This window comes from Atta cephalotes, assembly GCF_000143395.1.
Source record: "Atta cephalotes unplaced genomic scaffold scaffold00001, whole genome shotgun sequence".
Classification (NCBI taxonomy): domain Eukaryota; kingdom Metazoa; phylum Arthropoda; class Insecta; order Hymenoptera; family Formicidae; genus Atta; species Atta cephalotes.
In genome coordinates, this window is record NW_012130065.1 from 118,543 (window position 1) to 141,279 (window position 22,737).

Below are 22,737 nucleotides of genomic sequence, written 5' to 3' on the forward strand. Positions count from 1 at the left end.
AAGTAAAAGTAGTATAGTATATTATTATTATATATATATATATATATATATATATATATATATATGTGCATTGTTATGTTCATATAATGAAGAAGTATAAGTTAAAATTAAAATTATAAAAATTTTTTATTAATAAATATTTATGTAATTAGATAATAATAAATAATAATTATAAATAATAAATAGTAATTACCTGATAATGTAATTCTAATCGTCGCATTATTTCTTTAGCCAGAGATAGCAATGCATTGTATTTGGTAGTGAGTTGCGTTATTGCATTAGAAATTCTCGTGTCGGCACATGTTTCCAACAACATCTGAGCTTTCATGTTCAAGCGGTCTAGCTCTTTTTGCCAATCAAACAATGTTTGCAAATGAATCTGGAATTGTTCGAGAACGTTTTTCTTCTCTTCCAGACTATCTTGCAATTTATTGAACGTTTGAACTAACTGTTCAGTTTGCGTAAGCCATTCTGTAGCTTCGGAGAATTGATCCTCATATTCAGTCCATTTCACTATGCCGACTTCGAGCAAACTCTTTGTGTTATTCAGCGAGTCTCTGTTATAAATATGAATATAAAAAATTATAATACATATATAAAATATATTATTATAAGTAAATATTATAAAATATTATAAAAAATATTATAAAAATACAAAATTATAAAATCTAATATCATTATATCCTTTTGTACTTAAAAAATTAAGTTTATTTTACTTACACATAATTATCATATTCTTCTTGTAATAGCGCCACTTCTTCTTCGATTATTTCTTTGTCTTCATCGTCTGCGATCTGACAAGCGGCATTACCTTGTTCTAAAGCTTTCTCCAGCTTCTTCTGACCTTCAGATAATTCACTCTGTAAAACTTTAAGCTGTGTGATTTTGCTGGCCAAAGATTCCTTATCTCCCGTAGGCTCCGAGCACTTGCTAAGTCTCTCTTTGGCTACTCGTACCCATTGAACAAATTCATTACCGCTATCGATGAAGGCCTGATGCTGTTCGACAGTCTCCTTTTGCTTCGCATATAATTCTTGAGCTTGTTTACTCAGAGTCTCATATTTAATCGAAATTTCCGTGGCCGGTGTCGCTTGTTGCAAGTCTTCGGCCTTTGTGGTGACTGATTGAATCATTGGCTCAAACGCCACAATATCCTGTACGATGCTGTTAGTTTGTCGCAAGTTCGCTTTTCTTTCTCCAATTGCCAAAGAGCTCAATCCAACTAAGCCTTTTCGAGCTTTGGAAACTTTTTGCTCGCACACTTGTTGCAGTTTAGCCTCACGATCACTAATCCACTGCTGCAGCTGCGAATATGACGAACTGTAATCCGCCCATTGCAACAGACTCGTCTCGAGATGTACTTTTGTGGTTGAAATCTTTTTTACCAGGCGCTCCCAATCGTTTTGAATCTCTTTCAACTGAGCGTTGATCTCTTCACGACCATCCGATCGCGTGTTTCTCATGACTTTCTCGCCACAATTTACAGTGAGATGTATCAGGTTCTGACCTTCCTCGCGTTTTCTTAATAATTCCTGGATTTTATCAAGTCTATTCTGTAATTCTTCGCGACTGCTACTCGAGGCAGCTTCTGTTCCTTGACGTATAATTTGCTTGGCATTATCGATCCAGTCACGGGCTTTCTCAAGATTGCTCTCATATTCTTGATGTTGAGTTAGATTGGTTTCAACTTTGTTTAATACATCTTTTGCGAGATTCACTTGCACCTGGTAACGTGAATTCAAATGTCGCAGCTGATTGTTGACGTAAGTATCCAAGTGAGACGAAAGTAGACCGGCAGCCGTTTTGTTGAATTTATCAATCTGCTCTTGGCCTTGTATTAAGTTATCGAGCAGTTCCCTTACTTCTTTCACCTGCTTCTCCTTTTCTTTCAGATTCGGCAAAAGAGCATTTTTTTGAGCTTTGATGAGAATATCAAACTGTTGCAACCAGTCGCTGAGTCTCTCGTATTCATCTTTATAATCCCGCCATTGACTCACAGTAGCTTCCAATTGATTCTTCTGTTGTTGAATTTCTGCAATAGAATATGTTTATTAATACATTTAAAATTGCAATTATTTCTTTTTGTAGGTTAAAAATTATTATTGGTTATTATTATTGATTACTCGCGATTATTTCAATATTTTTTTGTATTTTAAATTATCAACATTGATTTCTTAATAAACAATATTTGAATAACTCTTACCTTTGAACAATCCTTCGAAACTTTCTGTGAGTGCTCGTATTTCGTTCCTGATAACTTCTTGTCCGATGGGACTAGTACTGGCGCAAACAACATTTCCAGTATGCTGCAAATGTTCCACCAACAATTCACCTTGAGCTTTCTTATTCAACAAACTTTCGAGCGGTACCACTGCACTCTCGATCGCTAGTTTATCACTAAGTGATCTCTGTTTCATAGATGGTATTTTCTCGCGAGCCCGGCTAAGCCAACCGATAAGATCATCGTGAGCTTCTTTGTAAAGGCGGTGATCTTTATATTGTTCCTCTCGTTCAGCCAATAAAGATTTAATCTTCTCAAAAAGTTCGTCGAATCTATTCAGTATATCTTGAGCTTGCGAGGCAGCTAATCCTTGCTGACCACTCGCAATCATCTCAGCGACTTTGCATTTGAGACTATCAACCTCAATATTCTCGCAACGAACTTTCTCCTCGAGTACTTTGATTCTCTCCAATTGATTTCTTTTTTCTGACATCGTTGTTTGAAACTGTGAAATCTCATCGATCGATGTCTGCATGTATTCCACCGTCTTCTTAATAGATTGTATTTGTTCCAATAAACCGGCCCATTTGTTTATTGAATCGTCCAAGTTTGTTTTGGTTTCTAGCATCTTTGACGCCAAGGTGCTCCATTGTTCCTGAAGTTTCGCTAAAGCGTCATTAATAGTTTGATGGCCAGCAGGAGCTGTATTCGCTAGAACAGCCTGGGCTAGTTCAACAATACCTTGAACCTTTGCAAAACCGTCCTCTTTATATAATAATAGATCTTGTACGATATCCATTTTTTGTTCCAAATCTTTCTGCGAAGATGCGCTTAAGTCAGAGCAGTATGCCAGTTTATTTTTTATGTCTTCCAACCATGTGGTGCATTCTGCCAATTGATTGTCGAAATCTTGATGCGTGGTAACATACTGATGCCAACGATTATTGAGCTCTTTGACTTTGCTAGAAATCTGTTGATATTTGATACTCAAATCCGATATGTAAGAAGTGCGAGAAGTAACAGTTTTATGCAGTTGCTGAGCTCGCTCAGCAACGGCGTCAATTTCTAGTTCTTTAGCGCGAACTTCACCTTGAAGAGTGCGTAATTTTTCGAGTTGAGTCTTTTTCTCTGCCAAAGTGGACTTGAGATCGACGGCATGTAACTTTGTGTCAGTGTCTCTCATCCATGCTAAACATCGTTCCTTCGATATCTCAAATTCGCTCCATTGTTGAAGCTTGTTCTCCAAAGACTCGATAGTAGACTTAACCGCTGAGATTAAGCCTTCCCATTCTTGTTGCGAAGAATCAATCTGCGAGCGGATGTTTATCTGTCCTGATTCCAAAGTACCGGGTATTACTTTTTCGCCCAGAGACTTGATTTGTTGCACTCGCGATTCATCTTCCGGCAGATTGTGCAATAGATTCTTTAGGCGATCCAAATTTGTGTGCAAGGATACTCTCTCTAGTTCCACGTCACCCCAAAGACTCACAGCATTGTGCGTGGCATCCAGCCATTCATGCGTATCTAAAACAGCTTTGCTGTACTGTTGATGATCGCTCACTATGCCTTCATACCTTTCTACGAATTTCGTCGCGCGTTTTAGTAATATATTGTATCTATTCGTTAAATTATTCAACGTTTGATCGATCTTATCGGTACGATCGGGCAAATTATCTGCTTTATCTCGGAGATCCAGTAAGTCTTGCTGATGCGTTTGAGCATCATGCAAGATGGTGCGATAGATCTGTAATTGGGCACGTTTTTCATCCAAAGTAGTTTTTAGTTCAATTTCTGGTTTCAATTGAGCTTCTGTATTTTTCAACCAATTCTCGAAGGTCTCGCTGCATTCGTCGAAACCGGACCACCGCGAGATCTTCGCCTGTAACTCACGTTCAGTCAAAGCGATACCGTCATAAAGCTCTTCGAAGGCTTGCTGGAGATCCAGTAATTGCTGACGAATAATCTCTCGGCCCTCTGTGCCGGTCATAGGATACAATCGTTCGCCAGCCTCGACAGTGCTGTTTATCAAGAGAGTAGACGAGGATTGACGAGCCAAAAGCTCTTTTAAGGTTTCCACATTTGAAATCAGCTTTTGACGAGTATCACTGACGTTTTCCTTGGAGGACTGATAACGCACTCTTGCATTCGCTAGCCATTCGGAACACTGTTTATAACGATCTAAATAGCTAGCATGATCAATTACTGCTTGTTCGCATTTTTTTACCAGTTCCTGAAACAGAATTATATAAAGATTTTCATTGCGAGAAAAGATATTTTCCATGACATATTTTGTGATGTTATTAATTATATTGATAACACAAAAAAATTAATTAGAAAATACTAATTTTATTTAATTTTCATTTATTATAAATAAATTAAAAATAAATTTATAATAATTATGATACAAAGTTTTGATCTGCTACATTAAATGCGCTGAAGCAATGGGGTTAATAATTAAATTCTTTTCTTTTACAATATAAAAATAAAGTTTTATTTGTAATTTTTTTCTATTTTGATAGTATTTGTCTTATGAAGATATCGTATATATAGTTATACTACCTTAGCGGTCGCCTGAATTGATTGGAAACGTGATGTGACTTGTTGAACGCTGACAGAAAATCGAGTTTCGCCACTGATCTGCATCAATTCCGACGAATCATCACTCATTTTATCGAATTCGGCTTCATTTTGCCGGAGATTTACAATCAGTGACTGAAAAAAAATCATATTTATATTTAACTGTTTTTAAGTGAGATTCTAGTTAAAGAGCTGTTCCGCATAATTTAGATGCGAAATAAGGAAGTAGAAAATTCTCTCTTCTTACGTGCAGAAGCCTGTTTGAGTAATGTGGTTAGATTATTATTACTTAAGTGTTAAACGTGAATAAATATGCACTAACAATAAGTATAAAAAATAGAGTTTAATATTCCATCCCGATGTATCAAACTCGTTTATTCTCGTTGTAAATTTCAACGCCAAAGAAGCTCTCCATTCGTGAAGCAAAACAGATTTTACTGCAAATTTTGAAGCTAAAAGCGCAATATTTACTAAACATAAATAGATAGCCGCCAAAAGTATAACAAAAATTCATCTAGCTGATGCATAAATAAATAATTGTTTAGTATTATGAGTGCTTAAAACAACATTAATGTTTATATGGCGAGAGAAAATAATTTAGAAAATAATTTAATCATATTTTTAATCAGATTTAATATTGATGAAAAACACTGATTTTATTTAATAAAATGACATACGTATCTCATATTACTCTAATCAGATATATCGTTTAATATATAATAATAAAATCACAAGGTGAAGCGTTGATATCTCCCACCTGCTTTGACAAAAAGCTATAAAAGCTATAAAAGTTGAAAGATTACATAAGAAAAGAGCAATTGTGTCGAAGACTCCTCGTAAAGCCGTTGCAATCATCCGCCTCTCTCGCAATCATTTCTTGTTACAAAATGATATTTGCAATTTGCATATCACTCTCTTACTTGTTCGAGATGATCGCCAAGCGCAACCAGTTCTGTTACGTCCATGTTCTGCGAATCGGCGACCTTCTGTAGTTCCTAGGAAATTTTATTACACATAATCATTGTGCGTGAGAGATAATTATGCTCTACGATTGGAGATAAAAGTTTGCGTAGATAGGGGCTTTCTCCTCTCTTCGTCGATTTAAAAATATGCATGATCTATCGTATGAGATGTATAAAGAAAGAAAAAAACAACGTTAATATTATAAAATTTATGTTACATTCATGTGTATGAAAGATGTCAGTGCGTGTAAAGAAAACAGCTACATCTAATCGTAATTAAAACTGGATACTTTAAATGTGCACACCTCAAATTATGTTACTATTTCATGTGGGAAAATTTTGTGATAAGGGATAAACACAAAGCGATCTTTAAATAATCGATATTCGTTAAATAGAACATTTATCAAATTTATATATATATATATAAAGCCAAAAGAAAACCGCATTTCTATAATGCAACTTGTTGTAATAATATTTTGAACTTACTTGATATTTTTCAAGTTGCTCCTGCTTCTCTTCAAGTGTGTTCTTCAGACAATAGTTCTTCAATGATGTCTCGGCATCAGTAAGCCAAGCAAGCAAACGTTCTAATGAATTTTCGTATTCACTCCATTGTTGTATTCTTTCTTCGATGCAATGTACCACATCGTTTACGGCTGTAGTGAATTTCTTATTTTCGAATCTAGAAAGTCATCCAATGTTCATTTATGTGATTGACAATGAAATTGTTTAATTTCTAAATACTCTTTCTTTTAATAAATAAAATTATTCTTTTAATAAATATAATTTTTTATTATTTTCTTTTTTAAAATATTTACCTAAGATTCGCTAAATCTCTTTCCATAGATTCTTGCGAGCGAGGTGGCAAAGTATGCGCACTCTGCGCAACATGTTCTTCAAGGACGTTCAGTTTTATTTCACCTTCGCTTTGACTGTCCTGTATCTCTATAATTTTAGCTAATCTAGCTTGAAGAGCAGTTTTGTTTCCTGTATAGTCACTGTAATTTGCTAAACGTTCCCATTGACGTTTCTGGTAATCTTGATAAGCTTTCTGAAGATCGTGGAACTGGTGGAAAATATTGAGTAATGCTTCCAAGCTCAATATTCCTTTCTGAGATGTATCCACTAACTTTTCGTATCTCTTTGAAACTGAAATGACTTTTTCATGAACGTTTGATGGAACTTGAGTAACTTGAACCAAAGCGTTAGCTTTTTCGGAAATGCCTTCGATGAGACGTTTATGAGCCAAGATTTCTTGATGTAATGTCTAAAAGAAAAATTTCCAAGATAATATGATTAATGATTTTCATATTGTGTTTTTTTATATATTCTCAAATAATAATATAAAATTATTCAGATAATAATATAATATTAAAAAGATATAAGAAACCTTCAATTTGAGTAGTTTTGATCTTATTTCTGGCAAGGAGGACCACATCATCGAGGAATCTTGTTTAACTGCACGTTCCATTGTATCTAACCAAGTGAGAATCTGTTGTAGAGTTTCTTGATAACTAGACCATTGTAAAGATTGAGCATCTTGCTTTTTCTGTTGCTCTGTGATGCCTTCTGCCAAACGATCCCATCTTTCGCGAGCGTTTCGCAATTCATGTCTGATTACTTCACGCCCTTGAGCGGAAGTGTCTGGAAGAATCCTTTCACCGAGAGACGTTAAGCTAGTTAAACGGTGTTCAGCTTGCTCTTTTTCGGCTAGCAAAACTTGTAAACGCGAGTTCCTCGCTTCGAGATCTCCACCAATCTCATCTTCCTTCAAAATAGCTAAGTTTTTTTCGAGAGGTGTAAGCCAAACATCAATAGCTTTCAATTTTTCTTCGTAAGCGCGATGATCATCTACGATGCTTTGGCAACGGTTTATTACTTCCTTACTAAGCACGTGCAACAATTGATATCTAAACATTTAATTTGAGCTTAATTAATGTCTTATTATTTTTATTATATCTTTATTTATTTATATCTTTATTTATACAAATTGTTAATTATTTACTTGTTTAAATGTTCATATACGATTACAATAAATCATGCATTTTTTAAAACATATTCAGTTTTAAAATGTTTATTTTACGAGATTGAATTTTTCCAATTCTTACTTGCCATATAACTATTAAGATTTTATTACATACACGTATGCAAGGATGATAAATATAAAGATAGTTCTCTTGTTGGAATAATTCGACATACCTGTTGCTAACTTGGGAAATTAATGGCTTGATGCGTTCAATACCACTCGCGTGCAGTAAACTATGTGACTTGTCCACGAATTCATCTATCTCCCGCTCTTGCTGCGCAATAATCTCACGTTTCTCTTTAAACGCGCAAAGTTGTGCTTCTTTATCTTTTAACGTAGGCTGCAACTGTTGATCTCGGAATGTCGCCTCCATAGAACGGAACCATTTTGTGTGAGCTTCGAGCTGATCTTCAAAATTCTGCCATCTTTTCAAAGCTGCTTTCTGTCGCTCCTCTACAGATTCTGAAAAGCAAAATTTTCTAATGAAATGACTGCGATAAACGGAAGTAATGAATTAAATAACTTTATACAGGGATGATTTTTCTATATAATTTTGAAACCACAAAAAATAAAATTTGTAATATATGTTATATATTTGTAATATATTAATATATTACCAATTTCATTCAGAAATTGGCGCAGATTATTTTCCAAGGTAATCACTTCCTTGTTGATAACTTCTCGACCTTTCGGCGCGGTGCTATTAGCCACAGCTTCACTGAATTCCTTTAACTTGGTGAGATGTTCTGCTCCCTGTGCCTGGTCATCTTTTAACAATGTTAAGCTCGTTAATCTACGAGATATTTCAGATCGTTCACCCGTTATATCATTGCATTCTCCTAGCTTTTCTCGTTCTCCATTTAACCAGTCGGAGAAGCATTTACATTGAAGATTGAAACGGTGATGTTTTTCGCAACAATCCTCTAAATTTTCTAACAAATCTCGAGACTTGGCGACGATATTCTGAAAGAGCTGTTTGATGGATTGCAAATAGACATTCAAAGAAGTGTCCTTCGTCTGATCGACCAATTGTTGCGCTTTGTCGCAAACCGATTCGACCAACGTCTGATGTGACATGATTTCCTGGTGCATGATCTTGTGATTTTGCAATTGTGCGCGCTTTTCCTCCAGCGATGATTTCAGTTCTGTGTGCTGATGCATTGCGCGCTCGACGTCTCGCAGCCAAGTCGTTAATTGCTCTTGAGACAATGAAAACTCAGCGAACTGCATTAGACATTGATCTAATTTCTGCATCGAACTTTGCAAATCCTCGGAAAATCCGTCCCACATGCTGCGTAGATTTCTCAATTGTTGTCTGATTATCTCTCTACCATCCGGTGAAGTGTGCACATAAAGTTTCTCACCGAGATCGATGACAGATTCGAAACGAGCATTCTCGCGAGTTCGAACGTCACCGAGATCCCTGATATGCTTCTGTCTGCTTTGTAACACCGCCAAATCGCCAACAATTTCGCTATATTTCTTCAACTCGTTCTGAACTTCATTGATCCAATTCAAGAATTGATTATACTTTTCGTTAAACAAATTGTGCTCTTTTACATATTGCTCGTATCTCGCTACAACTTCTTTTGCTTGATTTCTGATTGCTTGGTATCTAGTAGCTTGACGAGATACTTTAGTAACCAAGTCGGATTCCGCTTCTACGCCTTGACTTTTCTCAACCACAGCGTTAAACTCTATGCCCTTTGTTATGATAGCCTCTTCGAGGGATTTCAATTTTTGTAAGTGCGCGCGTTTAGTTTCCTCAGTACTCTTCAAGCTTTGATCTTTCACCTGCATTTCGATTTGTTTGAGCCAAGATTCTAGGCCCTCGACTACTTTTTCAAATTCGGACCATTGGTTGAATAGATGATTCAATTTATCTCTGCTTGAGGCACATCGTTGGAGGAAATCCTCCCAAACTTTTTTCTGCTGTTCAAAACCTTTCAATAATGTGGAGTGACCAGCTATCGAGGTTTGCTCCAAAATGATATTTAATTGCTGATTGCAATCGGCTATAATTCTATCGCCCTCTGGTTTTTGTTGCAATACGTTCTCGATTAAAACAATCTTAGATTTAGCTGCATCTCGATCTATTGAGAGATCCTCACTGATGGGCGCCGCTTCGTTTACTACCGTGTTAATCCAATCTCGCGTCTTCTCGAACGTCTGAAGATAGGCCTCATGATTTGCAACGTACTTTTCCATTATACCGATTCTATCATCTACGTCTTCCGATAGCTTTTCATGCGCTTCAATCACGCTATTGAGCATCTCGCTAGCTTCGTCGTCTGGTGCTGTTCCGAGCCTATCCTGAAGTTGTTCCAAGATATTTCGATGAACTCCTACATCTTGTGCAATAGCTTTATACAAATGCAAAGCGAGTTTCTTTTCTTGAAGCGACGGTAGCAGATCTTGCTTGTCACCTAATTTCTTTCGTGCCTCAACTAACCACTGCTTTACTTGGGAATACTTGTCCTCGAATGAGGATCGATGCATCATGTCGCTCTCGATTTTCTTATAAATTACGTTTGTGCGATCGGCCAATGCTTCCATCCGACTACGCAAATTTCGTAGCTCACTTCTGATGAGTTCCCTGTGATCTGGTGTTATCCTCGCGAAAAGTGTTTCACCCGCTTCCGCTGTTCGATTTAAAATTGCTTGTCCAGTTTCGCGTTCCTCCCCAAACGCTTTTAATTCTTTCAAGCGAGACTGATAGAAGGTCATTGGTTTCGGACCGCTGATCTCGTTAAAAGTTTTCAATTTCTGCTCCGCGTTTAGTAACCACGATTCCAGTTCCTTTACATTAGCAGCATATTGGCCTTTAATTTGTTTGAGTTCTCTGAGTCTGTCTAAATGTTGAATCAAAAATTTAAGAACCGAATGATAACGCGTATTTAAATGTCCGACGTATTGAGTCACGCGAGATTCTGGACTAACTTTGGTTATTTCCTCTCCGAGTGCGATCAGATCCTTCATCTCGTTTTCATAATTCTCGACTTTTTCCTTAAGTTGTGTTATTTCAGCAATCTTTGCGTCGATCTCGTTTGGATTTAGAAGCATCGTGGCCTCCATTCTGATTTTATTCTCGTTCTCTTTGAGCCAGGAAATTACATTTTCTGATGTAAATTCGTATCGTTGCCACAAAGCAATATTTTCTTGCAGTACAGATTTGATTTTGCGATAGCTGTCTTTCAAGGACTCCAGGTCGGCAGTAACTTTGTCGCGTTCGTCTCTAAGAGCAGAAATGATCTCGCTGCTCTCGACAGTGCTTAGAAGTGTCAATGAATTATCTGTATCCACTTTTCGAGTCTCGCAATCAGCAATACCGTCTTCCACATCAATCAACGAGGCCATCTTTACCTCAAGATTATAACGATCGCTGCTCTGTTCGGGTTCGCACCAGGCTACTTTTTCCTTGTGAGTTGCTACTAAGCGTTGCAGAGCGCCAAACTTTTCGTGATAGAGTTTTGTCAAGAAGGCTACCAACGTTGCGTTAACCTTGTCAGCATGACTAGCTACGCCGTCTTTACGGAGTTGCAATGCTTGCAGTTCTTTTGGTAAGCTAGATTTCGATATAGTTGGATATTCTGATACCATATCTGTTAATTTCTCGTCAAGTTCTGAAAGTGTGTAATCGCACTTTTCCAGTTCGGTCTTCAATTCTTGACATTTATTGATTCTATACATAATCTTAGTATTCTCGCCAGTTAAATCATCGCACTTGATTATCTCTTCGCGAATCTTTGATATCGTATCACTACATTTCTTCAACTCCTGCCTGATATTTTTTTCTTTCTCGTTGAAAGTTGAGGTGAACGACGCGAGCTTATTTGCGGCCTGTTTAACAACCTTAAATTGATCATCCAATAAATCATTAAGGGATTCCAAAGTTGATATGCTCGCGTCATCATTCAGTTTGACGAGTTGTTCGCTCTTCGTGGCGATACCTTGACGAAGTTGTTGATATATTGGTAATTCCTCGCGATATTTAATCAATAATGCTTGTCCATTCTCAGCGTCGAGTAAACGATCACAAGCCGCAATGAGCGCCTCATTCGTGTCGCTAAGCCACTTTGTAAGTTCGTATTTTGCTTCTTCGATCTGCTTCCAGATGATAACCTGTGTTTCGTACGCTTGAGTCCGATCGATTACTTTAGCATTAATCTCGTTATATTTTTTTCGTATATTGGATAAATCCGATTCGATTAGACTTGTCTTGAAGTTCGGCATTAACGATGTCTCTTTCGCTAATTGTTGCGCCTTGCCATCCATTTTATCCAGAAATATTTTACCCTTCTTTAAAATCTCTGAAGCTCTCTTATGTTTTTCCAAAGCAACATTTGCCTGGGTAATATCAGTTGACACATCTTTGACCGACTGACAAAGGTTCTTTGCTTCGTCAATGAACTTGTTTAACTTATCCTTAGCTTCCTGATACTGTTTCCAGTCGGCATCCATTTCAGCATATTTCCTTCTCTGCTCACGCAGAAGTTCATTAACCTTTTCCCAGTTTCCATCCACTGAAGAAACTACTACCTGAATATTAGTTATCGCTCGTTGATCCTCCTTCATCAAATTGTCACCTTCTTGATGAAGGCTTTCTTTTTCCGGTTCTCGTCTTTGATGATCTTCGATTAAATCGTCTATCTTTTCGATTGCCGGCGTGAGTTTTTCGCAAATATCAACGGTATATGTGATATTTTGCAAGCTCGTCTGAGTGTTGACAATTTTTTCTGTAATTTTTTGTTGTAATTTTCTAAAGTTATCCCATTTAGCATCGAGATTCTCCAATTTGTCTCTCTTAGCAGATAATTCTGTCTTCAAAGCTGTGGCCTTGGACTCAAGATCATTCAGTAAAGAAGTTGCAGTAATTGGTCTCTCTTGCTTGTCACGAATATGTATTCCCAGAGTGCTATCCATTAACGGGACAAGTTCCTTCCAAGTATTGATCTTTGTATGTACAATTTGAAGTTCCGAAGAAAGTCTATCGAGATCAGCGATAGTTGGTTTTCTAGCTTCAGATTCATATTTACAATGATTTAATTGCGCATTGGCGTCATTATGCCAGTTCAAAAGTTCGATCCACTTTTCTAAGCCTTTCTTCTTTTCTTTTAAGTCATCTTCGAGCGCCTTGTATTTCTTCGCTAATGACGTGTAAGTTTCATCCAATGCGGCGGCTTCCAACATAGAACCTCGCGATGACAATTGTTTTACTTCGTTGTAAATCGTTGTAAATGCCGGTTGTTTTTCCGAATGTTCTTGAAGATAAGCATGCATTGTTTGCAAATTAGTATCAACATTATCCACATTTACGTCTCCGATCTCATTGATATTAGATCTCAATCTTGTCATCCAATTTTCAAAGTCGGTGATCTTCATCTGGAATTCTTGTCTAGCTAACAACGAGTCAGAGACACGATTAATGTAATGTCGAACTGTGTCTGCGAGTTTGCTTACTCTAATCTTCATTTCAGCAACGCGACCTTTCAATGCGGAGGCGCCGTCTAGCGATAAACCATGGCTAATATGATCGGAAACTTGAGTCAGTGATATCAGTTGAGCTTGATGATCGGATATACTCTTGTTGAATTCTTTCAAATGTGCCAATTCTTTTTCTAACTTTGCGGCTTCGGGTGTTTGAACATTGGGTTCTTTGAGAGCTTCCCTTTCACTATTCTGCAACCATTCATTAAACTCTTTTGCTTCTGATTCGAAGGTGTTCCATGATGAGACTAATTTATCAAGTTTGGTCGTCGTTTGTACTGCCACGTCATGAACTGCGTTCCACCGCGTATATACAGCGTCGACTTCATCAGGTGCCACTGTTCTTCCAGTTATCTGCTGACTAATCGTTGACAAACTCTGGACTTTTGGAAGATATTGTTGACATTGAACTTGAAAAGCCTTGGCTGATCCTAACATTTGCGTGGCTTGAGCCAAAGTAGTAGGCTTGCTGCCCATCGTAGCTGCCTTCGACTCCGCTTGTTCAATCCAAGGTTTTATCTTCTGAATGCCTTCTTCATATTCTCTCCATGTTGCAAGATTTTGTGTAGCCAATTCACGTTGCGTTATTATGCTCTTATTCAACGATTCAACTGCCTTATGAAGATTCTCAATGTCGCCACGGAGTTGTTTTGCCGGTGTATCATCACTGTCTTCTATATATGTAAAAAAATAAACATTTTTATATTAGAATATTTTTAGAGCAGTTGTTACATTATATTTAATTAAATTCCATTTAAATCTGTCAAATATTAGATCAGGACTCTCGGCATGATTTGCATTTCTCGGTCGATTTTCGACTCGACTCCGCCTTTCGCTCTTCTCACCTCATCACTCTGTACGCGGTCCAAATGCCACTTGACATTTAGGAATATATGACGCTTGTAAACATGATGTCCCCGCTTTGGGCGCTCACGTTATAAACTTCATTCTATATCTTTTTTTTCCGTTCATTACATAAAGATAGAATGAAGCAACGCGTAAACGCTTATCTTAGTTAGTAGTAGACCTTATGTCTACGAGTCTTATATCATACGCTCCTAAATGTCAAGCGGCATTTGGATTGCACACGGGTGAGAAGAGTAGCGGAAGGCAGAATCAAGTTGAAAATCGACCGAAAAGTGCAAATTGTGCTGAATCCTGTATTAGATACATTTAAATTACATTTTTATGTTTTTTACTAATAACTGATTATTTTATTAAATAAATCTTTATAAAACACTAAAAAAGAATGATATAAAAAAATATTTCTTTATGAAAGAATTATATATAAAAAAATTGCCTCTAATTTATTTATAGTATTTATACAATAGAAATTTCATATCTAGATTTTAGCTGTAACATATAAAAAATAAACATTAAGCAAATTAAATTAAATTTGTGCGTTTTTAATTCAATATAAAACAAACAAAAAATCGTATATTCACCTTTCACAAGTTTCCGGGATTCGTCTTCTAATGCATTTAAAATTAATACTTTTTCCTTGATTTCTTTCTGTAGATTTTCTGTTTTACGAACTTTTTCCTCAGGTGATGCTGTAGAATCTTCTATGTTTGCAACTGATTGAGGCGCAGCTTGCTGAACCCAAGATCGGAGCTCCACAAGCTTTGATTGAAATTTATTCCATTGAGTGCTATGTTCCTGAAGATAAACAACTTTTTCGCGCACAATCTTTAACGTGTGTTCTATCTTCTGTTCAGTTTCCGTCACTTCTTTTTCTAAAATCTCTTGTTTGCTTGATGGTGCGGATGTTTGAGAAAGATTAGTATATGTTTCGCGCAATTTCCTTATCATTTCTTCGGCTGACTTTTTCAAATTTGTATTGAATTCCTGTTTCTTCTGCAGGTCGGAGGATACTTGAGCGGCATCGTAATAAGATGCTAATTCAATTTGACGCAATTCTTTCTCAGCTTGTTCAATCAATCTCAAAATCTCGTTCTTTTGTTCTTGATAAGTGTTCCAGAGTTTCTGTGATTCTTTTAAAGATTTTAATATCTCCATGCTTTGGCCATATGTATCGTTCCAGTTAGCTTCTAATTGTTGAACTTCAGAAGAGACGAAAGGTGGAGCATGTTGATCTTTCAGAAGATCTTTACCGCGTTGTAACATACTGACAATGGTTGCTCGCTGTTGCTCTAATTGATTAAGACGGGATTCCTGATGAGTCACGGCGTTTTGTAATTTTTCAGGAACCTCAGGTGTGACTTCAACTTTTGATTGTTCGCGAACTTTGCGCAACAAAGTGCATACTTCGCGTACTTCTTTACGATAAGTATAACTTTTCGAATAGATGTCTGTCTTCGTCATTGTAATTTCGATCGTTGGAATCAAATTCTTATATCGAGTTATCAGTTGCTCCAAATTTTGCTGCGCAGTGAGTGCTTCGCGATCCGAACGATTCAATGTCAAGTTGTCGAGAGTTTGAACCAGCCATTTCATTTCTTCACGCTTGCTATCAGCTTCGCGACAGATTTTCTGTGAACAATCAATAATATTTTTTTATATTAATTATATTAATTTTATATTAATTATTTGACTAAAGTGATTTATCAACATTTGATGAAAGAGATGAAAAAGACATGTAAACAAAAGTACTGTTTTTCTCAGAAAATTTTTTTTAATAATTATTTTTTTAATAATTATTGATTAATATTTATGGATAAATTAAATGAAAATTAAATCTGTATTCATTAAAAATTTTATTTCAAGAGAAATCATCATTGAACTCTTAAGTGAAGAGCTCTAAAAAGAATAATTAAACATAGAAGTGCGCGTATATTTACCGTCAAGGTCTGGAGCTATCCGGAAGGAACGCAAAAAAGGCGAAGCAAAGTATTTAAATATTTCAATGACATGATAGAGGAATTGTATGTGAAACTAGCCAATACTAACCTGAAATATAGTCTTCTCTTTCTCAAATTCTTCTAAAGTATTGACTTCATGTAAAATGGTTCTCAACGTACTGTCAACATGGTCCATCCAATGTACCATCTCATCGAACCTAGAATTAATTGCACATTATTTAAAGGAAGAAATTGGCGCTAATCTACTATACTGAAGTTAAATAAGTGCTTACTTCTGTCTATAAGTTGCCCATTGTTGTGGAATTTCTCGCAATTGTTCCCTTAAGTTCTCCACTTTTTGTGCAGTTTCTTCCCACAAACGTTCGGCATTTTGCGCGGCATCAACCAAGCTAGTATCTTTTGGCTTGAGTTTATTGTAAGCATCACTTATCTTTTTCAAGGTCTGTAGACAACGCTCGACTTCGAGAACGGTGCCGCGATTCACGAAAAATTCTTTATTGCGCTGTTGAATACCATCCACATCGTCATTGTTAATAAGTGCTTGCTGCTCAGAACTAATTTCCATCTCGATTTCTTTGAGATATTGAAGGAAGCTAGCCTCATCTAGGCGGAACTCGAGCTTCATCAAATGAAGCGGCGCAAAAGTGAGTATTTCTCTCCAACGATTCTGAAGATTCTCTACCGTTTTTGCGACAGGAAGTTGTTGATCAACTGGTAATACATTCCGAAGATCTTGACCGGCCTTCACGAGATCTTGTATCCACTTTTCATTGACTTTGCCGAAGAAATTTTTGTGATATTCGACGGATTGACGATTATCAATGTGCTTTTCATTGATCATTGTTTCTGCAATCGAAAGCCATTCAGAGATTTGTCGCTCGCACTCTTTAAATTTCGTCCAACGGCGCACAGATTCTTGCAAACGTTGTTCCCAGACTTGCGCCGCTTGAGAGACCTTAATAAATCGATCATTAAGTTCTCTTAAGATAGCTCCACCTTCGGCAGTCTCTACGTCGGCATGACTATCCACAGCCTTGACGATGTTAGCGAATACTTTATTCTTAGATTCCAGCATAGATTTATAGTAAAGTGTTCTCGAGAAAAAGGCTTTATGACGATCTAATTGAGCCAAGGCAACGTCTCTACCACCCGCGAGATTGATGTTGGCCAAAAAACTTTCGGCTTCATCTAACCACGCAGATATCTCTTTCTGCCCTGCTTCTAGAGATTCTTGTTGCACCAATAATTGATGATACAAGTGCAATTGCATCGGAATCAAAGCGCGTACCTTAACAAGAGTTTCTTTCTCTTTCTTTAGAGTGTTCATCATCTTATCGACTTCGTCGCGGGACAAATCCTGGATAAGAGTTTGGAATTTTTTACTGATATTTTTAAAGAGATTTTCAATGTCCTCGACTTCATTGTGAAGAGTCTGCAGTTTCTCTCCATAAGCTTTGATCCGTTCGGTGGAGCTTAATCCGGTAGTCGATAAAGCAGCCTCGGCATCTCTTAACCAATTCTGCAAAGTCTCTACTCCCGCCTTGTAATCCTTTCTCGTTCGAATGAGATCACCCGCATGCATGTACTGTTTGGCCTCTTGGAAGAGCTGTTCCCATCTTGCTGTCAGATTCGCGTAACGCTCCTTCAATCGAAATGCTACCGATTCATCGGATGTGGCAATTAGAAAGCTTACAGTATCCGACAATTGTTGATGCTTATCTTTCCATACGCTGATATCTTGAAAGAACTCCATTCTTTCCTCCTCTGGGAGATTCAGGACAGGTTCAGCACGAAGTAGCCATGCTTCGAATTCATCTGAGACAATAGTCCAACGACGCCAATATGCGACAACTTCTTCGAGCATACTCTGGACGCAGCGCAAATCCATCGACACGTTTTTCCATTTTTCGGCCGTCTCGCGCATAAAACGATCAACGTTGAGGTTCTCTTCTCGATCTAAAAAGCACGAATTTATAATACTGTTTCGATGAGACTAAAGTTATTGTTTACGTACTTAAGGAATTTTAATATATAATAAAATTAATTTATTATATTTGAATTAACTACTATTTAATTATTTTATTTGATGTAATTATATTTAATTGTTAATAATCCTTTGTATTTATTAATAAATTTATTATTGACTATCACATTTAAATGAATATTAACCTATAATTGAAAATTACTTTAATTATTTAATTATTTAAAATATTTTCATTTACCAATATCAACGTCACGCTTGTATTCTTCTGCGACTTGCTGCATATCCAAGTAAGCCTTTTGAAATTCCTGGAATATTCTATTTCGGGAAACAAAGTTACGATATTGCTCCAACATCTGATGCACTTTCTCCTCCGTCCCATATTTAATGTTCCAGCCTTTCAATTTGGTCTCGACGAGATATAGGAAAGCAATCAAACAACATTTGTGTTCTAAGAACTTTAATTTCACCCTTCTTTTAGCGGCACGATCAGGCAAACTATCGAAGCGCGCGGACATGTTATCTAATTGTTCAGGCCGGACTTGTCGCGCCAACGGCGAATTCTTGGCGTGTTGGAATTTCTCCGTCATTGTCGGTAAATCGAGGAAAAATTTTTTATGATCTTCTAACTTATTCGAGATTATATTCGCCGTACTTTCTGACATTTCTTGTGGTATATTATTGTCTGAATGTAAGAGAGCTTCAGCTCTTGCTAACCATCTACCAACTTCTCCTAATTCTCCCGGTAACACTGAATCAAGTAACCAAAGCCAATGCAGCATCTAGAGAAAAATGATATTTTTTAAAAAGAAATTCCTGCAACGTTAAGTTCTATTCGTTCAATTAGAGAAACTACAAAAAGTTGACATAAATTTCAAAACCTACAAAGAGTTCCATTTGTTGCCACAACATTTGTATATGTCTCCAAGAATCTCGTGTGATACTTATCATACTAGGTGTATCGACCAAACTTTGCATCTTTTTATATATAATTGATTTCTCATCAGTCTCTGCTCTAAACAGCGTATATTCCTAAAAAGAATATAAAGAATAATATATTTTTATTTTTATTTTCTTATCTTTTTTTAAATCTCAAAATATTATGATTTGCCAAACATTAATTTTAATGATTAAAGTAGAATCACATAAATGATTTCGTTAAAATATTAAAATTAAGATTTATATAAAGATATCTGTTGAGATATTATGAAAGTACCGGGTAACTTTGTGGATAGGCATTTGTTCTATCAAGTTGTTCGAGATGCCTGACTCTCTCATTTAGCCATTTAAGAAGATTGTCATATTCTTCTTGTATAGCTGCGAAAGAATCAGGAGCTGTGTTTCCTGGTTCTGGATATTTGTGCAAAAATTGGGCAACGTATGTCATAATCGATTTTTCGTCGGGTTGCGGTACGTCCACGTCCTCAGGATCCAACAATCGGGCAATACCTAATTCGATCTCGGCAACCTGGAAGGCTGTTTCTAGCCGAGCTTTATTCGACGCTTCTCTCATAGCTGCTATGTTTACTAAATTAGCCTTTATGGCATCGATAATGGCTAAGAAAGCATTTCCGTCTCTCCAACTTTCTCCAAAGTCTCGAACTTTAATACCAACATCCCTAAGGAATCCATCCCGACATAATATTATTAAAAAAATATAGTTGTATTACACAAATAGTAATTTAACAAAGTACTGACTTCGGCAAGGCATTGGTGACCCATTGAAGCAAAGTTTTCCGTGCACTTTGCTTCCACTTTTCGCTGCTGATGCGTTTTCTTTCGCTTGCCGCCGAACCTTGAGTACCAAAGCTTTCGAGGCTGCTCTGACTGCCCCATGTTTGTCCAAGATACTCGAGGGCTCTAGTATTCTCCTCGATCTAAAAAAAATTCCGAGGACTGGTATGATGTTTCCTCTCCTTGTCGAGTCTAAAGATAATCTAGCGTGCGTCCTAATAGAATGCGCAACATCATGCCGGTGCAATCTTACTCTTTTAGAATGATCATTCATCGCATTCAAAATCTTGTTTTTTTTACTACTCACCCGCTTGCGATCCTTCGATCGTAGCTTGTTTATTGGAATACATATAGTTAGCAGAGTGACATAATTTACTTTACTCGCAACAAGGATTAATTTATTCGAAGACATTTAGTCATGATTGTTTAATTTGTAGAAAAAGCATTATTCAGTTCTTATCATAATTCACATAATTTAAAACTTACTTTGTTAAAATAAAATTATGTAATTTTTAATATATCTCAGAATTAAATTTTGTTTAATTACTAACTATAATTAGTAAGATGAGTTACTACGATTATTACAGCTTGAACAAGAAAATTAAAAAGTATAAATTAATCTTCGTTGCGGCGGTATAAGAATGTGGTGCTGCTGCAATTTGTTGAAGTACTTTAATACGTGATACGAGCGCTATATTTAAGCAGCTACCGCATACTAAGTATACTGGTGCTTTTTTGCATAAAAAAATATCATTAAGTATAAACTAAAATATTCGAATGATATAATACCTGGAAATACAAAATGATAGTCCATATTAGGCCCAATACTACCGGTGGTCGTCCGTCGACCAAATCAGATGAATTTATATTCACTAATTTGATCTGTGAAAATATTAAATATAGAAATTGGCTGTCGATTTCTTCAACGATTAAATTAATAGAAATACTCACTTTCTTGCCTTGTAAAAATTGCAACGCAGTATTGGCATTACTCAAGAAATGCGGTCTCTTTAGATTACGGCCTCTCTCTACAGGCTGAAAGATCATGTTTTAGACAACTGGTTTTAATGTTTTTTTTACAAATGTCAACGCAAATATTTCATTACCAGTTTCTCTCCTGAAAGAACTTCGAGTAAGGCGAGAAGACGCGTGCCGTCTTTAAGATCTTCGATTAAATCATCGATACGAAGCGGAGGAACTCTCTACAGAAAACAAATATTTACCAATTGTGTAATCACGATGGATTATATATTCTTCAAATATATGAGTAAGAAAAACATTGTGTAATTTAAAAATATTAATTATTAAATTATATATATCTAGTGATAATAAAAATTGTCACATATTCGAAATTTAATGTTATATAATGTTATATAATTTATTAAATACTTATAATTTAATATTTTTTAATTTATATATAATAATATTTAATACTTTAATTACAAGTCTAAATTTAAATTGGCTCTTGAAATATTAACAACAAATAACATAAAATAAAAAAACGGGCAAGAATCTTAAAACGCAGTAATTGATGCGCATATACAAATACATTTTGACAGTGTCTACTGATCTATTACATAAAATAAAATAAATAACTGAACTGTATTCAAGCCTTCTGCACTGTATTCAATCTTCAGCAGTCTCCAATCATAGAAAAATTGTTCACATTCGCATGTTCAATAGTATAGTAGCAATACGTGTGCTTACTTATTGCACTTTTTCAAATAAATTCAGCACTGACTGCAATTTGCATACTGCAATTTGTGCTACATATTGTGCTAAGCTAAACTTTTATTGTTTTCACTTTAATTTTTGAATTGATATGCTGCCTAGATCAATGTTACTTGTTCTTTATTTGATGATACACGATTTTTTTACTGAAATAGCTATTTGGTACGAGGACGAACAAGGTGCTCGCCTTCAATAACTTTGTTGCCTTTGATGCATACATGTTACGAGTTGGGTTTCCGCAGTAAGGCAAGTTTTGAAGGATGCGGAAGTAGGGGAGCATCGAAACTCAAGAGCCAGGTACGGGCTAAATCAGCCGTTCAAGTTTCGATAACACGATACGAGAGGCAGTCCACGTCACGTTTTATTATGCGTCACGTAAGGATCGAGAGCATTACGTAACTTCGAATGAGAAAAAAACGAGAGTCAACTCATTACAAACTGTCGTTGTATTATCAAGTACTTGGCGGTGAAACGGAGCACGATATCAAAGTGCTATTTGCCATGTATGAATCTGTTTCATTGCGTTTTCTGAAGGTGACAAAAAAAAGTATTTTTTCTTGACACACTTACCTTCGAGAGATGAGAATTGATCCAATTTATGAAGGTTTTCTTTTGCACGCGTTCTTGTTCGTCTGAAAAAAGAAACGAGAAACAAATTTTAATTTTGCGCTGTAAATTAATTCGAAGAGAATACATTTTCGTGAAATTAAAGAGCTGGAATATTACGATATATGTTTCTGAAAGAACGGATATAAATTATTCATTCAGATATCTATATATATATTTGATAAATGTTGAGCTGAAGAAGAACATATGGAAGTGTTCACGATTGCTTGTGGGCATTTGTGAATCGTCGAGTTCAATTATAAGGATTATGCGAAATACATTAGCGCCGTTTTATTTTTAAAGCTGCCGTCACTTTATTATATCTTACCAGCTATGGTGCTGTATACGTCGCACTACAGGCACACGCGCGATAATGAATATGCAACTAATATAAATTCACAGGCGCATGATCGCGAAGCGAACATTAAACTGTCACATAAATTATTTGTGCGATATGCACGTCCTTAACGCGATTCGGCAGGAAGAAAAACTAATCATACAAGTCGACAAACAAGTCGAATACGGTTGACGAATGCGCTCTATTGCATAGAGACTTTAAACTCTTCTCAAAATGCAAGAATTCTTTTCAC

General features: G+C 36.3%; 1 protein-coding gene across 1 annotated transcript in view; it reads right to left on the reverse strand.

Annotated features, from left to right (window-relative positions):
* LOC105617609 (nesprin-1) overlaps positions 1 to 22,737 on the reverse strand; it is a 91,754-nt gene that overhangs the window by 59,968 nt on the left and 9,049 nt on the right. The window contains exons 2-23 of the mRNA XM_012199166.1: positions 22,112 to 22,173; positions 20,917 to 21,012; positions 20,762 to 20,845; positions 20,600 to 20,692; positions 19,775 to 19,953; positions 19,293 to 19,695; positions 18,962 to 19,108; positions 18,318 to 18,858; positions 16,368 to 18,051; positions 16,184 to 16,292; positions 16,075 to 16,089; positions 14,719 to 15,766; positions 8,404 to 13,944; positions 7,960 to 8,248; positions 7,151 to 7,670; positions 6,579 to 7,027; positions 6,247 to 6,442; positions 5,719 to 5,793; positions 4,781 to 4,933; positions 2,204 to 4,451; positions 721 to 2,032; positions 194 to 557 (exon numbers count right to left, since the gene is read on the reverse strand). Coding sequence (XP_012054556.1) covers positions 194 to 557; positions 721 to 2,032; positions 2,204 to 4,451; positions 4,781 to 4,933; positions 5,719 to 5,793; positions 6,247 to 6,442; positions 6,579 to 7,027; positions 7,151 to 7,670; positions 7,960 to 8,248; positions 8,404 to 13,944; positions 14,719 to 15,766; positions 16,075 to 16,089; positions 16,184 to 16,292; positions 16,368 to 18,051; positions 18,318 to 18,858; positions 18,962 to 19,108; positions 19,293 to 19,695; positions 19,775 to 19,953; positions 20,600 to 20,692; positions 20,762 to 20,845; positions 20,917 to 21,012; positions 22,112 to 22,173 — 15,608 coding nt within the window. The remainder of the gene's footprint in view (positions 1 to 193; positions 558 to 720; positions 2,033 to 2,203; positions 4,452 to 4,780; positions 4,934 to 5,718; positions 5,794 to 6,246; positions 6,443 to 6,578; positions 7,028 to 7,150; positions 7,671 to 7,959; positions 8,249 to 8,403; positions 13,945 to 14,718; positions 15,767 to 16,074; positions 16,090 to 16,183; positions 16,293 to 16,367; positions 18,052 to 18,317; positions 18,859 to 18,961; positions 19,109 to 19,292; positions 19,696 to 19,774; positions 19,954 to 20,599; positions 20,693 to 20,761; positions 20,846 to 20,916; positions 21,013 to 22,111; positions 22,174 to 22,737) is intronic.